The sequence below is a fragment of the Desmodus rotundus genome, chromosome 2, assembly GCF_022682495.2.
Source record: "Desmodus rotundus isolate HL8 chromosome 2, HLdesRot8A.1, whole genome shotgun sequence".
Lineage (NCBI taxonomy): Eukaryota > Metazoa > Chordata > Mammalia > Chiroptera > Phyllostomidae > Desmodus > Desmodus rotundus.
The window spans coordinates 194,530,012-194,546,968 of record NC_071388.1 but is presented as its reverse complement, the minus strand read 5'-3'; the positions used below and the strand labels follow the sequence as shown (position 1 = coordinate 194,546,968).

The 16,957-nt window shown below is 35.1% G+C and overlaps 1 protein-coding gene across 6 annotated transcripts in view; it reads left to right on the top strand.

The window, feature by feature from the left end:
• The window catches only part of USP37 (ubiquitin specific peptidase 37), a 78,872-nt gene that overhangs the window by 38,371 nt on the left and 23,544 nt on the right, over positions 1–16,957 (top strand). For 5 of the 6 annotated variants that reach the window (XM_045197981.2, XM_024563883.4, XM_045197983.3 and 2 more), the window contains 7 exons: positions 2,225–2,356; positions 2,521–2,644; positions 3,136–3,326; positions 8,412–8,529; positions 9,812–9,891; positions 12,362–12,526; positions 14,248–14,313. In XM_045197981.2, coding sequence (XP_045053916.2) covers positions 2,225–2,356; positions 2,521–2,644; positions 3,136–3,326; positions 8,412–8,529; positions 9,812–9,891; positions 12,362–12,526; positions 14,248–14,313 — 876 coding nt within the window. The remainder of the gene's footprint in view (positions 1–2,224; positions 2,357–2,520; positions 2,645–3,135; positions 3,327–8,411; positions 8,530–9,811; positions 9,892–12,361; positions 12,527–14,247; positions 14,314–16,957) is intronic. The other variant, XM_045197982.3, reaches the window with a different exon arrangement.

Below are 16,957 nucleotides of genomic sequence, written 5' to 3'. Positions count from 1 at the left end.
ACTAATACCCAAAGAATTCATCTAGGTCTCTCGATTCCCTCTGACTAGTGGCAACTCAAACAATTTTAGGTCCATCATGATCTCTGGAGATCAGCTCCCCAATAATCATTCTTTTCCTTGAAATTCTTCTGCTAGGTGACATGGGGCTTCACCCTAAGCGTGCACAGGTTGCTATTTAGCTGAGTGCTCAAGCAGTCTTCTGTGTAGATATGTGGAGCTCTTCTTTGCATAGCTCCCTCCTTTTGGGTCCTGAAGTTTTAGCAATCTCAGCCTCTCAAACTCCCAATTTCTTTCAACTCAAGATTTCTGAATTCTGTTTGGGTATCCCTGCCTGGACTGCAGTTGTCAAATTGCCTCCAAGCTAAAAGCTGGCATAATAGTACAGCTGACTCTGTTTCCCTTCTCTTAAGGATCACAGTCTTGGGCTGCCCGTTGTCCAATATTTTGTCCAGGTGTTTTTTTTTTTTCATTGTTTATGGTGATAGGGTAAATCCATACCCTGATACTTTTTCATAGTGTGAAGAAGTCCTTAAGGCTGTTCAAAATTGACGTCACCAGTGAGCAGCACACACATCACATGCCTCTAGATGTGGTGTCCTTGGGAGGACACAGTATCACTATGCATTACTATGTACTCTTCCACACTGGTCAAAATCTCATCATGACGAAGTAGAAAACCCAGTATGAGGAACAGTCCATTAAAAATCAAGGGTTGGGGGAGACTGTATTCTTCACCAATGTCAGTGTCATGAAAGAGAAAGCTGAAGAATTATTCCAGATTAAAGCAAATGAAAGAAATGAAAACTAAATGCATTATGTTATCCTGGACTGAATCTTGTATTTAGAGAGAGAGAAAAAATGCTATTTTGGGTTATTTGACAAAACTGGATTAAAGAAAGTATAGTAGATAAGAATATTAGCATTAAATTTTATAATGCTATACTCTAATTATATAAGGGAATATTTTTGCTTTTATGAAATGCACCCTGAAGTATTTAGAGCTAAAGGGGTATGATTTCTGCAACTTACTCTCAAATGGTTCGGGCAGAAAATTGAGCAGTATGAAATGATAGAACATATAGTGCAAAAGGTTAACAGTTGATGAATCTAGGTAAAGAATTTTTGTATAACTTTTCTAAAAGTTTGAGAACATCTCCAAATAAAAGTTTTTGAAAATAGGTACTTTGGCCCTGGCCATTGTGGCTCTGTTGCTTGGAGAGTTGTTCTGTACATGGAAAGGTCACTGGTTCAATTCCTGGTCAGGGCAGCTACCTAGGTTGCAGGTTCAGTCCCCTGTCAGGGTGCGTGTGAGAGGCAATTGACTGATGTTTCTCTCTCACATCCATGCTTCTCTCTCTCTCCACCCTCTCTAAAACTCAATGAACATGTCCTAAAATGAGAATAAAATAAACCTTTAAAAAATAGCTACTTGGGAAAAGTGGTGTAGTACCCATTAAAGCTAAACACAAAGTATACAGGGTGGAGCAAAAGTAGGTTTACAGTTCCTGTAAAAAATAATACAGTGATTAAGAAATAATAATACAAGAATAAACTCTGTTTTATGTACTCACAACTATAAACCTACTTTTGCCCCACCCTGTATTCTGTGACCCGGTGCTTCCAAAAACAAGTAGCTCTTTGGATAAGTCCCCAATCCTTTTTATGTATATGTATATATATTTTTTAATTTTACTTTTTTATTTTTTTATTAATTTTTTTTAGAGAGGGGAAGGGAGGGAGAAGGAGAGGGCATCCATTGATTGCCTGTGAGAGAGAAACATCCATTGGTTGCCTTCCACACACACCCCAGGGGACCTTACCTACAACCCAGACATGCACCCCAACCAGGAATCTCACCAGCTAGGTTCACAGGCAATGCCCAACCAACTGAGCTACTTCAGCCAGGGCACTCCCCAGTTATTTTTAGTGTTCATTTGAAAGTGTATGATTTTCCTTGAGATAAAACTAAATTGTTATAATGCAGTGGTTCTCATAGTGTGGTCCCCAGACCAGCAGCATCACCATCAACTGAGATCCTGTTAGAAGTGCATATTTTTGCACCTTCTTTGTCCAGAGTGAGAAACTCTGAAGTTGGGGCCCAGTAATATGTCTTCTAATACGCCCTCCAGGTGATTCTGATACATGCTATACTGGAGAACCCCTGCTCTAGTAAACATGCTTTAGGAACTACCATTGTCTTCAAAAGTATTTTTTTCGTTTTCAGCTTCTCCAACTTGGGAAATACCTGCTATATGAATGCTATTTTACAATCCCTGTTTTCACTCCAATCATTTGCCAATGACTTGCTTAAGCAAGGTATCCCATGGAAGAAAATTCCACCCAATGCACTTATCAGGTAACTGTTATGTACTTACTAAGTAACTTTTTACCTTATTGATCATAGAATAATGGAGTTTTAGACACTTAAAATTTAATGTGCCATGTTAACAGTCTTTAAAATATAATACCATTCAGTGTTTTGTAAAACATGTTAAACTGGATCTCTTTTTGTTTTACCAGACGCTTTGCACACTTGCTTGTTAAAAAAGATACCTGTAATTCAGAGACCAAAAAAGATTTACTGAAGAAGGTTAAAAATGCCATTTCTGCTACAGCAGAGAGATTTTCTGGTTATATGCAGAATGTGAGTACCAGTTGTTTTTTTTAAACACTTTAGAAATAGGGGAACTTGAAATGATTTTAGTGTGTTACCTGATTTTTACTTTAAAGTGAGATTTGTATACATGTGTTGTGTTCATCACAGGTTGAAAAACCTGAGGATTTCTGGTAAGGTTCAGTGTGACTCTTCTGTGTACTTTATCATCTTTTAATAATACACACGTGGTCTATCAGTACAGCAACTTGGGCTATTTTAGCTACAAAGGCTATTTTTTTAGTCACCTTTAAAAAAAAAAAACAAGTGATTCAATTACTTATTCGTACTAAGCTCACTGATAGTAAAGAATATAAAATTCACTGTTCTTATTCACAAAGTATGTAAATTGTTAGTAAATTTGACCTTTTTAATATAATGTATTGACTTTCAAGTGCTTAGTTTTAATAAATCACAATGTTGATAGCTGTTATTGTGACAAAAAATGTTTTGATCTTATTAAAGATATTATGCCTTCTTAGGATGCTCACGAATTTCTAAGTCAGTGCTTAGACCAGCTAAAAGAGGACATGGAAAAATTAAATAAAACTTGGAAGACTGAACCTATTCCTGGAGAAGAAAATTTACCAGATATTTCAGCCACTAGAGTATATACTTGCCCTGTTATTTCTAATTTGGAGTTTGAGGTTCAGCACTCCATTATCTGTAAAGCGTAAGTAGTCTCCAAGAAACCTCCTTTTCCTTTTAATTCTTTATGGCAAGTGATTGAAACTCATGGAGGTTTTAATTCTTATTTTTATTCCTATGTCATGGGAAAACATAAATACAAACATCTTTTTTCACTGTCACTGTCTTTTATAAAAATGCTTGGTGGGATGAGAACTAAGGCATACTTAAATGTTTTGTCATATGCTTTAGTGATAACAGTTAAGTTTGAATCTACCCTTTCTTTGAGGGGGTGGTATTGTGTGTGCATTTTCTATTAATCACTGTGTGGGATATCAGGTTCTTTAAGAATACTTGTTCTTTTTACCTTGAGAGGGCTTGTCTCTCTTAGTTGCATATTGTTGAACCAAAAAATCGTTTTTTAATAATGCATTTATATAAAATAGATCAAAATTTGAATTATTTTTAACTTCTACAATGCTTTTTAACCATGTTTACATTAGTTATTCAAATTTACTTTCTACATTTAATTAATTCCATGCTCATTATATCATATCAAAAGGTTCTGTTTTGATTAATCTTCCTTTTCTTTTTTAAGAATGTATTTATTTATTTTTTTAGAGAGAGGGAAAGGGAGGGAGAAAGAGAGTGAGAGAAACATTGGTGAGTTGCCTCTCACATCTGCCCTGACTGGGAACCGAACCTGCAACCCAGGTATGAGCCTTGACTGGGAATTTAACCTGCGACCTGTTGCTTTGCTGGATGTCACCCAACCAACTGAGCCATACCGGTCAGGGCTCTTCCAGTTATTGAATACTAGTACATCTCTGAATACAGTTTTTCAAAGGCAGTGGAATTCTTCACAGCTCCATATAAGTGAGAATTATTTCTGTGGCTCTCATAAATGACTTAATATAGAATTATTTAGTCACTGTAGCCTTACCCCTCAAAATATTGTGTAGACTGTTTCGTTGTATCTTGTTACTCTATGTTACTTGGGAGAAACCTGATTTTGTGAGTAATCTATTTCTTCCTGAAAAATCTTCCTTATTTATTGGAAATTCACAGTTTCACTAGTTTACATCTGGGTATAGACACTTTTTGTTAATTTTGCTTTTAATATGATGGAGCCTTTTCATCTGAAAATTTAGTGTTTTCTTTAGTTTAAAGAAATTCTGCTAAATCTAAATACTGCTTTTCTTCCATTTGTGCTGGAACTCTTTTAGAAATACTCAACACCCATATATTTGCTCTCCATTCTCTGGCTTCCATATATGTCTCTTTTTCTTAAGTTGCTCAAACTGATAGTGTTCATTGAGGTCTCTTCCAGCTAAAACATTCTAGTATTTTTGGCTAGAGTTTCAAACAGTGATGTGGAATGTGGACACTAGTCTGTGACTGACCGACCGACCTTCCTTCTTCCTTCCTTCCTTTCTTTTCTTTCTTTCTTTCCTTCTTTCTTCCTTCCTTCCTTCCTTCCTTCCTTCCTTTCTTTTGTATATTTTATTGATTATGCTATTACAGTTGTCCCATTTTCCCCCCTTTATTCCCCTCCCCCCTGCACCCCCCTCCCTCCCCTGTTCCCACCTTTAGTTCATGTCCATGGGTCGTACATGTAAGTTCTTTGGCTTCTACATTTCCTATACTGTTCTTAACCTCCCCATGTCTATTTTCTACCTACTATTTATGCTACTTATTCTCTGTACCTTTTCCCCCTCTCTCCCCACCCACTCCCCCACTGATAACCCTCCATGTGATCTCCATTTCTGTGTTTCTCTTCCTGTTCTAGTTGTTTGCTTAGTTTGTTCTGGGTCTTTTTTTTTAGGTTTGGTTGTTAATAGCTGTGAGTTTGTCATCGTTTTATTGTTCATATTTTTTATCTTCTTTTTCTTAGATAAGTCCCTTTAACATTTCATATAATAAGGGCTGGGTGATGATGAACTCCTTTAACTTGACCTTGTCTGGGAAGCACTTTATCTGCCCTTCTATTATAAATGATAGCTTTGCTGGTTAGAGTAATCTTGGATGTAGGTCCTCGCATTTCATGACTTGGAATACTTCTTTCCAGCCCCTTCTTGCCTGCAAGGTTTCTTTTGAGAAATTAGCTGACAGTCTAATGGGCACTCCTTCATAGGTAACTGTCTTCTTTTCTCTTGCTCCTTAAGATTCTCTCCTTCTGTTTAATCTTGGGTAATGTAATTATGATGTGCCTTGGTGTGTTCCTCCTTGGGTCCAACTTCTTTGGGATTCTCTGAGTTTCCTGGACTTCCTGAAAGTCTATTTCCTTTGCCAGATTGGGGAAGTTCTCCTTCATTATGTTTTCAAATAAGTTTCCAATTTCTTGCTCTTCTTCTTCTTCTGGCATCCCTATGATTCAGATGTTGGAATGTTTCAAGATGTCCTGGAGGTTCCTAAGCCTCTCCTCATTTTTTTTTTTTTTTTAATTCTTGTTTCCTCATTCTGTTCTGTTTGAATGTTTCTTCCTTCTGCTTCAAACCGTTGATTTGAGTCCTGATTTCCTTCCTGTCACTGTTGGTTCCCTATAGATTTTTCTTTACTTCACATAATGCAACCTTCATTGCTGCCTGTGTCTTTTTCATGCTGTTGAAGTACCCAGTGAGTTCCTGGAGCATCCTGATAACCAGTATTTTGAACTGTGTATCTGATAGGTTGGCTATTTCTTCCTCACTTAGTTGTATATTTTCTGGAGCTTTGAACTGTTCTTTCATTGGGCCATTTTTCTTTTGTCTCCGTGTGCCTGTTACGTAGTCAACATTTCTTAACTTCATGATTTCTTCAGCCCTTTTCCCTCCAGTAGATAAGTTATTTTTTAAAGAAAAAGTCCAGGTCTTACAAATATAGCGTATCTTCTTGTAAAAGCTAGAGAGCCCATCAGCAGTTAATATTTGGTCAGCCAAAGGGTTTGTTTATTTTTCTCCATAAAATGAAAGACGCATTTTTAAAATTTTCACCAGTAACTATTGATTTGGATATTGTGAGTATGTCAGCTATCTCCCACTATTGGCTTCTAGTGGGTAGAGGCCAGGGGTGCTGCTAAACATCTTGCAATGCATAAGACAGCCCTACAGCAAAGAATTATTTGGCCAAAATGTCAGTAGTACCAAGAAACTTTGCAAACTCCTTTTGACATGTTCGATCAGTCACAGCAACTTCTCCATACATTGCACAAATCTTTTTCTTCTCTTTTCTTTTCTTTTTTTTTTTTTTTTGCATTTCAGTTGTGTTTTTACCTTTCTCGAAATAATAAAGCATAACGTGCCAAAAATATTGCATATTTTCTTCCATCTTCAATATTAAAATGGCTGTACAAAAAATTCACCAATTTTGGTAAATTTTCTTTTAACGTAGACTAATGGTGACAGCTGCCACAATACAATCTAACATAATTGTTTTGAATGAAGTTAAAGACAACTAATAACTAGTAGAGCTATCATACAGAAAAAACTAAATGAACTTTTTGGTCAACTCCATAATATGATAGACAGCCATCCTTCCCTTTATTCTAGTGTACTTTCCGAACAAAATTTTTTCAAGTCAGAGAGAAAAGCAGAGTTTTTGATTGTTATTTCATTTAATTGTGGGAATACCAACCAAATTTCTTTTGATGGGCAAATTTCAGTCACTTCTGATAGAAATATCCATAGGAGGAAAGAACACCACATCAAGCCCTGGCCAGTGCGTCTCACCTGGTTGGAGCATTGTCCTGTTTCCAAAAGGTTGCAGGTTCTATTCCCAGTCAGGGCACATACCTAGGTTGCAGGGTCACCTCTGATCCAGACGTGTACAGGAGGCAACGAATCAATGTTTCTCTCTTGCATCAATGTTTCTCTCCCTTCCTCTCTTCTTTTCTCTCTAAAAGCAGTGAAAAAAATGTCCTCAAGGTAAAGATTAAAAAAGACTACATCAAAGCGGTGGCCGCTGCATTGTGCCGACAGCAGCCTTCAGGCACTCCGGTTGTGCAGCACCCAAGTGTTGGGTGTCCAGTTGAGGTGTGTGCGCCGGTGCGAGCAGTGACGTTGCTCACGGGATATGGGCACACCAGGCAGCTAGGCTGAACAGCGTCCCAGGGGTTGGCAAGTGTGGGAGGCTACACAGTTCTGTGGGGCCATAGCTGCAGTGCTACAGTTGCCTCCTCAAAGGCCTTGCCTTCGTTGCTTTATTAGTAATTTTCTTTCAGACTGTTCTTTAAACACAAAATAGTTTCTGTCTGAAGGAAAATTCCATATACCTTATTCCTCATTGTAATTTTCCATGTTTAGTCTTTTTCCTTTTTTTGCTGTAGGTTAGTTTGGTCAGTCTGCCAAAATACCTATTTTTTAAATTGACTGGTTTTCAGTTATTATATGGCATTTCAATATATTAATAATATATTCCCAAGTACGAAGAATTATGAACTCTCCATTTGAAGAACTTAAAATATCTAAAATTAAAGTACTTAATATTCCCTGTAAAGACTCTTCCTGCAGTCTTCCCAGTCTCAATAATGACAATTCCAGAAATGTGTATTTCTGAACTCTTTTCTTTCTCCTGCACCCCTACATCTAATGTCAGCAAATCATTTCAGACTCTTCACAGTATGTCCAGAGTCTGACCCCTTTTTACTACCTCCACTGCCACTACTTTGGACTAAGCTACTATCATCTCTTGCCTGGATTGTTGCTTTCCTTCTAAACTTGTCTCTCTATTTCTGTTCTTGTTTCTCTGTGGTCTATTTTAAACACATTAGTCAAAGTGATCATTTAAAATGGAAATTAGTTCATGTCAGCCCTCTCTTTGTAACCCTTAAAAGCTGAAATCCATACTATGGTCTATAGAACTCTTTATGATTGTCTTTGAGCAGCCCTTATCCCCTAGTTAACTCTCTGACTTCATCTCCTGCCAATCTTCCTTTTGCTCATTCTGTTCTAACCAAAGTAGCTTCCTACCTTTTTTCAAAAATGCCAGGATCTTGGTACCTAGGGGCCTTTTCACATTTTAAGAAAGTACTTAAAATACTTACAGTTGGGGTTAAGTTCTGTAGGGGAACAGTGTTTCTGAAGTATATTTGTATTTATTTTGTATTGCAGTTAGGCTTCTGAATGCTTAGATTTGTCGTCTTTTATTCTTACAGATGTGGAGAGATTATTCCCAAAAGAGAACAGTTTAATGACCTCTCCATCGACCTTCCTCGAAGGAAAAAGCCACTCCCTCCACGGTCAATTCAAGATTCTCTTGATCTTTTCTTTAGGGCAAGTAGTATCTTTTGGTATTTTCACATAACTAAATTTTATATATCATAAATAATTATATTTGAAGTCGGTTTCTTTAAGGCAGAATTTGGACAAAATTCTTGAAGGGAAAACAAATGAGAAATAATTTATAAATGTTATTTCTAATTGCTTGATAAATCTCATTGTTAACTCATTGAAAAAAATTGATTGCTTAAGTAGATTATACATTTGACTCAACAGCAAGTGTTTTAGACAACCTTAGAAGCAGCTATTTATAAACAAATACTAATTTGAAGCATAAGAAGTGACACATGCTAAAATTTGGTAATGCAGGTTAAAATTGGAGACACTATATAAGTGAGTGTACTAAGATCTGAGGAATAAAAAATACTCTTTGCTTTCCTTAGGTTGTATGTACCCTGTTAGAAACAACAAAGAAGAGTCAATTTTATCCAAAGCTGTAAATACATATTTGTGTCTGTGATATACTGTTACAGGTATTCTGGGACCTACCTATTGTGTAGCAGTCCTTATAACTGATGGAAATTTGCTAGGATTATAACTCTGTCTTTATAATAGTGGTTCTTGTTTTGTTGTAGCAAATGAGCAGGATTGTCCTCCTAAGGTTAAAAAAACCTTTCTGTTGTTTAAATGATGAACATTTAGCTCCACCCAAAGATACTGGTTTTTTTTGTTGTTGCTTTAATCATTCCTTACTATTCTTGTTATTACCATAGAATTTGAAGCTTTTCTTTGGTATCTTTGCCCCCATTTTTTAAGGATTTCTTGTTTCAGTTTTCTCTAGGTAATGATATCCACCCCAAACTTTGGTCCTTTCGGAGCAGTTGTTTTTAGTGGGATGTTACCAGAAGATTGAGTTCCATTATAAGAAAGGGGTAGTTACACCTAACAGACCAGGAACTTCAACTAACCTGAAGGCGATCTTATCTCTGCTGTGGTCAAATGTTAAGTTTGGATATACTCTTGGCAGTAGTTCTTGTGTATTCATGGGGAAAAGGTTGAGAATCTGCTCCTGTACGATCTAATTATTATCATAGATTGAGATGTTTCCTTGGTCAAAAAAAAAAAAAGGAAATTAGGAATTCTGAAATAGGATATGATAACTATATTTTGAAGATTAGGTCTTAATTTAGTAAGGTTTGTGACTCTAGAAACAATTAAACTGATTGTAGTTGTCATTCCCCTGAAGTAGTATGACAAGGGAAGATTAGTAGCATTTAATGGGATAATACTGATTCAGCTTCATGCTTCTTTATTTTTCCCTCCTGTCTTTCTACAGACAGAAGAACTTGAGTATTCCTGTGAGAAGTGTAATGGGAAGTGTGCTCTTGTCAGGCACAAATTTAACAGGCTGCCCAGGTAAAATTAAATGCTCTTTTTAATTTTTCTTCTTTAAAGATCTTAGAAATATTACTGGATAAATGAGGTTTACCATAATGGGTTGGTAAAGAAGGTCAGCAAAGCTGAAATATGAAGAGGGTGGAGGATGCAAATCTGGAATGCAGAAGAAAGGAGGATTTGGAATGTTCAAGGAACTTTAGAGTTCCAAATGATGGCAACAAGAGGACTTGGTCGGTGAGACTCTGGAATAATGATAGGGAATAGCTAGTAGATTTTTAATTCAGTAATGTATAATATTCAGTTATAATTTGTTGTCCTGTGTTGTACTGTAGTCCTTCCCTCTCGTATCCCAAACTTTCAGTAAAAATCTGCTACAGACATATACACATACACGTGAAAATAAAATAGGAAAAGTAATTTTCTGCAATTTGTGCATTCTTTTATTCAGAGGATCTTATAAGTTGGTGAGCTTTCTATAAAAATAAAGAATTCTGAATTAGGAATGATATTAACTTAAGTTGTATTAGTTTTGTATAAACAAATGTAAATCCAAACTAGCTAGAAAAATTATTATGTGATTATAGGACAGCTTTTAGTTCTTTCCAAGAATAGATCTCAACCACTAACAAGGTTATTATTAACATTAAGTACTTATATGGCACTTTGCCTGCAGAGTGCTTTTCTTTCTTTCATTAGTTTCAATTTTTCTAAGACTTAAGTGTGGACTTTCTGGAACCTAGCCTCTAGAGACTAGTTCTTTCACAGTCCATAATCTGCTCTTTTCTAGAAAATGAAATTTTTTTTTAAAGAAATGGCTTTCTAAATCATAACACTATCATTATATTGACCATAGTATATATTTCTTACTTAAGAGACTTGCTCTTTGGCATTTGTGTTTTGAGGTAGGAGGGTTAGGGAACAAATACTAAGGCAAAGGATTATTGCCAGCTGTCATTAACAAAGGAAATCAGTATAAATTAAAAATACGTGTTTGAGCTGGCAAGCTGAATGTTCCCTTTCCAGTTGCCTAGCTGTTTGGCCTTTCAAAGTAGAAAAAAATACTGAGGGAAATTTTCCTCCTTGGTTTTTTTTTCCAGTAGGTCACTTATGTTAAAGGTTAATTTATTACACACTTACATAAAACAAAACTTTGTATCATAAATCCTAATATTGGACTTTATTTTATTCATTTCACTATTAGAGCCAGTCTGCTATCATTCTTGAAGGGTCTGGCGTCTTTATCAAATATTTTCATTTCTAGTCCATCTCATCTTTACAAATCAGTAATTTTAACTATCATCTGTCTCTTTCATACTACTTTTTGTTTTGGGTATGATTATTTGAAAATTTCGGCAAAATATTTGACATCTGATAGTAATTTTGGTTTCTTCACATTAGTTGTATCCTTGTTTTTTCTCAGGTTGTGAATTTAAAGGTTATGAATTCTGTAGCACACTTTTTGAAAGAAAAATACAGTTGATAACTACAGTTTACAAATTTTTGAGGTAGTGGCTTTTGTGATGAAGATATATGTATATGGTAAGAAAGGAAACAGTTTACCATAAATCAGAAACTATTCTTGCCTAGAATTGAGATTTATTTCTGTAAGAGTTCTGAAATTTGGTTATTAAAGTGTTCTTGTATACTGTGAAGTATAACTAGTCCATCAGGGAAAGATTGTGCTCTGTATCAGAGGTGAAATGGTTGCCACAGTAGTAACTAAAAAGAAGTGTTTTAGGAACAACTATAAACACATGGACAAAACCAAGGCATGAAGTGGAAGCAGGGGAGGGAGATGGGTTTGGCTTGGGTGGGTAGGTGTGGTGGGGGGGTGAATGCAGACAACTATAATTGAACAACAATAAAATAATTTTAAAAAACAAAACAAAAAATTTAAAAAAAAGTGTTTTTAACAGCTAAAAGCCTTTTCAGACCCATGAACCAGATGTGCCATGAAATTTTGTAGAACTTCTAAGAGGAGAAAAATTTTCTATTTCTTAGCTTTTTTCAGAGAAAATCTACTGAAATAATACTTCTTGTCAGAAATCGTCTTGAAAAAACTCATTGTTACCATCAAACATAGGGCTGTTTTAACACTCCACTTAAAATTATAACACCTGTTTTTTACAACTACATAACATTGAAGTAAATAATTTAAGAATTTAACGCAATATTAATATTAGTATGTAAAAACTTAGTGTTACTATCTGATGGGGGGGGTGTTTTGTTTCTCTAGGAATGTTGTATTTAACCTAAATACAACTAATGCCAGTGTTTTATTTTTATTTATATTCTTAGTACCTAGCACAATACCTAGCAGGTGGCAGATATTTAGTAAATGGTCTTTGGCCAAATCTTTAGTTTGGTCAAATGTATTCTCTAAATCAAGAGTTATCTAACATGGTTAGTTGCTGTGATCTCTTTTCACCTATAAGAAAGCTACCTTTGTTATGTACAAACTAGTAATGTCATCATTTCCTGTTTTCAGGATCCTCATTCTTCATTTGAAGCGATATAGCTTCAATATCACGCTCTCACTTAACAACAAGATTGGGCAGCAAGTCATCATTCCAAGATACCTGACCCTGTCATCTCATTGCACTGAAAATACAAAACCACCCTTCCCCCTCGGTTGGAGCGCACATATGGCAATGTAAGTCCTTGAGAGAATGTCTTTGCCTTTGCTTTAAAGTAGAAACGCTTTAGTAATTTAATCAAAAGAATGACTGAGCTAGGTAGATAACACAACTCCTGGGTAAAATCAGACCTAGAGGAGATTTTAATTTGGCTTTCTTTTGGGATTTTGTATTAAATTACTGCCTCCTTGAAGTAACTGAAGTAATAAATTGAAGTAATAAAATGCTTAAGCAGAATTCTTCCAACTATATTGGTTGCCTTTCATAATTAATTAGTCATCTTTTTAGACAATGCTCTTATGCTTTTAGATCACAAGAAGACAGTTTGATACATGCTGGGAATATAAACTTAATTTGCATGCTCATAAGAGTCACCTGAACACTAAAATACTGATTCCTGTGTTATTTCCCTAGAAGTTCTGTTACATTAGATCTAAGATAGGACTCAGAAATCAATATTTTTAACAAATCCCTTTACTGACCCTTTGGGATATTCAAATCTGGGAAACAGGATATTAAATGTTATACTGGGGTCACAAAAATAGATTATGTCTTCATAAATGTGTTATTACCAGTAGAAGTATAGAACTTTAGTGGCTCCTAGAAATTTTTACATGAGAAAAGAAGTAACCTTTGATTTTTAATTTGTTTCATTGTATATTCTGGGAAAACCTTAGGACTTCTCTGAACTTTCTTCTGCATACTTGCATTACTTTGGAGCCATATATTGTAGTTCATTTTTATACCTGAACTCTAGTTTGATAGTCATAAAGTTTAGAACTTTAGAGGTGAAAGGATTTTAGAGATTTTTTCTAATTCTTAATTTTACAGAAGAAATCCAAGGAGATGAAGTAATTTTATTTAAGTCATATGGTTAGTGACTAGAAGAGCCAGGTTACTCGGCTAAAGTAGAATAATAGACATTTCAGAAAGTGAATGAACATTTGCTAATGTGAATTGATGCAGTTTTGTAAAAGTACATTTCTCCTGGGTTAATAACTGAAATATATACTACATTGTATAAATGTATACTAAAGGCGTTAACAAGTCTACTAATAAAGATGTGTTCCCAGCAAGTATTAGTGTATCTGGATTTTTGTCTTACGGTCTTTCTTTGGAATGTGTGTGGTTTTGGGTTCTTCTGTTTGTTTTTTGTTTTGCCTGATGCAGCTGCCCTCTGCTGGTAGAGTTATTACTCTTTCTGGCAGTAGTACTATATCAAACCAATAGCGTAGGCTCTTTATACATAATCACAGGCCTGAAACCAGGCTACCTGACTGTAATTTAATACATTTAAGACTTTGGACAAATTCCTTGACCTATTTGTAGGGAAAATAATAGGGTGGTTGTGAACTTAAATGATGGGAAACACATACACTCTTACTATAGTGCATGACATCTAGTAAGTCCTCAAAAAATGAGAGCTATTATTATTTTATTGCTTAAAGGTAAAGTACTGAGACAAGATAATTTTTTCCAAGCTGTTCTTTTTATATGCGTTACCTTTGTCGCTTTGTTTCCAATGCTCTTTATTTAATAAGGTCATTGGATCAAGGAGAGGCCGAAGATAGTATTTTGTTTTCTCTTTTGGCCTCTATTGCTAGTAAAAGTAGTATAATTGTTTGATTTTTTTAAAGATATGTAAGGATCTATAGTACAGAATAATTCATTTTATAAGTTAAATATATATGTTAATAATGTAATTATATACATTATATATTTTCTAATTTTCTGATAGTTCTAGACCATTGAAAGCCTCTCAAATGGTGAATTCCTGCATCACCAGCCCTTCTACACCTTCAAAGTGAGTTATATTTCTTGTGTACCCAAAATTTGTATTTTTAAGGATTTGGCTTACCCTAGTTTCTAAGATTATCTCCTCCCCTTTTCTTTGTTGTTTCTCTTTTTGCATGATAACTGCTCTGTATTACTATACTTTGGAATTTTCCTGAATCTGCTTTAAACTATAATTTGGGCATAACAAGTTTTTAACAGTGAAACAATTTCAGATGGTCCTCTCAAAATTTTGTTCTATAACATCTTAAGTCATCTGTTACTATGTAATATTTTCATCCTACATCTCTAGAAATTGACTTGATGATGAGGAATTTTAAGGATTAAAGGGCCGAAATAACCCATATTGATACAAAGCACTGTTCTTCAAAGATATACATGGAGATCCCAAAATATCTTTTTACTTGTAGCTAGCCAGTCTGGGACTTCTTGTTTTAGACAATGAGCTGGAGCTGTTCTGAAAGGAGACAGAAGCAAACACACACTAGAATGTAGCTACTCTACAAATGTTTTGTTTGTTTGTTTGTTTGTTTAAGACCAAAGGTTTGTCCAAGAAGGGAAGCAAATGCTTTTTTAAAATATACCTCTTATGTGACTAAACTAGAACCACACAGTTCCTGATTAGACACTTCTAAATGACTTGCTTGTCATTGATCCTTAAAATTAGTTTTCCTAAAAATTTGTTGTCCAAAAAATACTTTTAGAAAAGACACTTTTGTTGTTTAAGGGCTTTGGGGGGTCTTATATTACCATAAAATGACATTTGGGAATTGCTATTTTCTTTTCCTCCTGTTAATTATTTTTCAGTGCAATTAAAACCAGATGACTAACATGACTAGAAATCTGAAATGGTACCGATATGAATACTCTTGCCCGTTCTCAAGATACAAATGAGCAATACCACTTGGCTGCTTAGAAAGTGAGCAAGTGATGCATTTACAGGATGAATATTTTTCATTACTACAGGCAAGCTGCCTTCTGTGAATATAGTAATTATTAATGGAATGCACTCTTTATGTACCAAATCACTGTAGTTTCAAGAAAGAGATTTCATTGAGCTTCATGATACTTGGCATGGTCATCTGTTCTCCAGGGTCTATTGGTATGAGAATTTGAGAGTTGTTCAATAAAAGATATTAGGCCCTAGAAGACCTGTCATGCCGATCAAACTTAAAAGAGGCTGAGTTATGAAACAATACCATTGGTTCTTCTACAGTGTCCTTTGTCACATTTGACCCTGGTGTTATTGGTAGCCAGGTGTCACCCTCATTCAGTAAAGTATTTACCTGGATAAACAAACTAATATGTTCAGTTTTGCTTGGTGAGCATGAAATCAGAAATGAGAAATTAAGATGGCTAATTGGCTGTTCCTAAGTTATACTAAAAACCCTTCTGACAACATAACAGGAGGCTATTCAAGTATTCAGGCTGGAGTGCAGTGATATCCTGGCTGCTCTCAGCCACAGACTATGTTTGGGCTTATCACTGACCACTTGCCTCTTTTCTTTGATCTACATTGCTATGCAGTTCTCCTGGTTTCCATTGTGGCCTCTTATTTCTTAGTGCCATCATTCTCTATGTTTATTTACAGTTTCACATTTAGATGAATTGCATTTTTTCCAATTTCCATTTTACTTTTTTTTTTTAGTATAGCATATGAATTTATGTTAACCTCCATCAAAGAAAGCTTGTGCTCTTTGACCTTTACCACTTTTTCCTTTAATTTATTTTCAGCTCACTTGGAAGCCTACACAGTAACACCTTACTTATCTAGTATCATTGAAGAATATTTGATATTTCACAAATAATTTTTATATAACTGAAGCTTGCCTTTTAAGAATTAAAAAATTTAACCATTTTAGGTGGTTATGTACTCTATGACATTATAGAATTCTTTATATTCTGAGTAAAATATACTGAAGATAACTTAAATATATTGTAATGACTTGGAATCAACATTACGGAGTGTCAGTTATTGCACTGTGCTTTAATACGATAATGACCTCAGATGACGTTATCTCACGAGATGGTTTACCTTTACATTAAATGACTTTATAGTTCTTTATTACTGTATTTGTGGTTATTCTCTCTCATTTCTTAGCTCTCATTTCTTGACGAACTTGCTACATTATTTTATACATCATTTCCTGGGAAAGAAGGGTCCCTGTCTAAAGAGTAAAGTGCATGGGCTTTGAAACTGCTGCCTTCCTCAGATGCCTTTTTTCTTACTTTTGAATCCCTGTGTTCTGGAAGGTAGAGGTTGCCAGAAGTCTGACCTACATATAAAGTGGATAAGTGGAATGTTACTGTTACTTTTAAAGTACATGAATCATAATTTAAAAGATTAAAAATTAGTTCTCATGCTCTATTGTCAACAACATTTTTTCATTGCTATGTCTGCATGCATTCAGTGGATTACTTGCTGTATAAAGACACTAACAAACAACTTTGGGGCTGATCATTAAAAGAAAAAAGGCACAAAGTGATTGGTTTGCTGATAATGTGTAGTGGTATAAGAGCTAATTTTCAAAGCATGACTCCTTTGAAGTGGGGCAAAGGTAATTCTTAAATACACCTTTTGATACATCTTTTTTTCTATTATTTTCCATTTAGGAAAAGCTTTTTCTTTTATTTTGGGATTTATGTATCAAAAG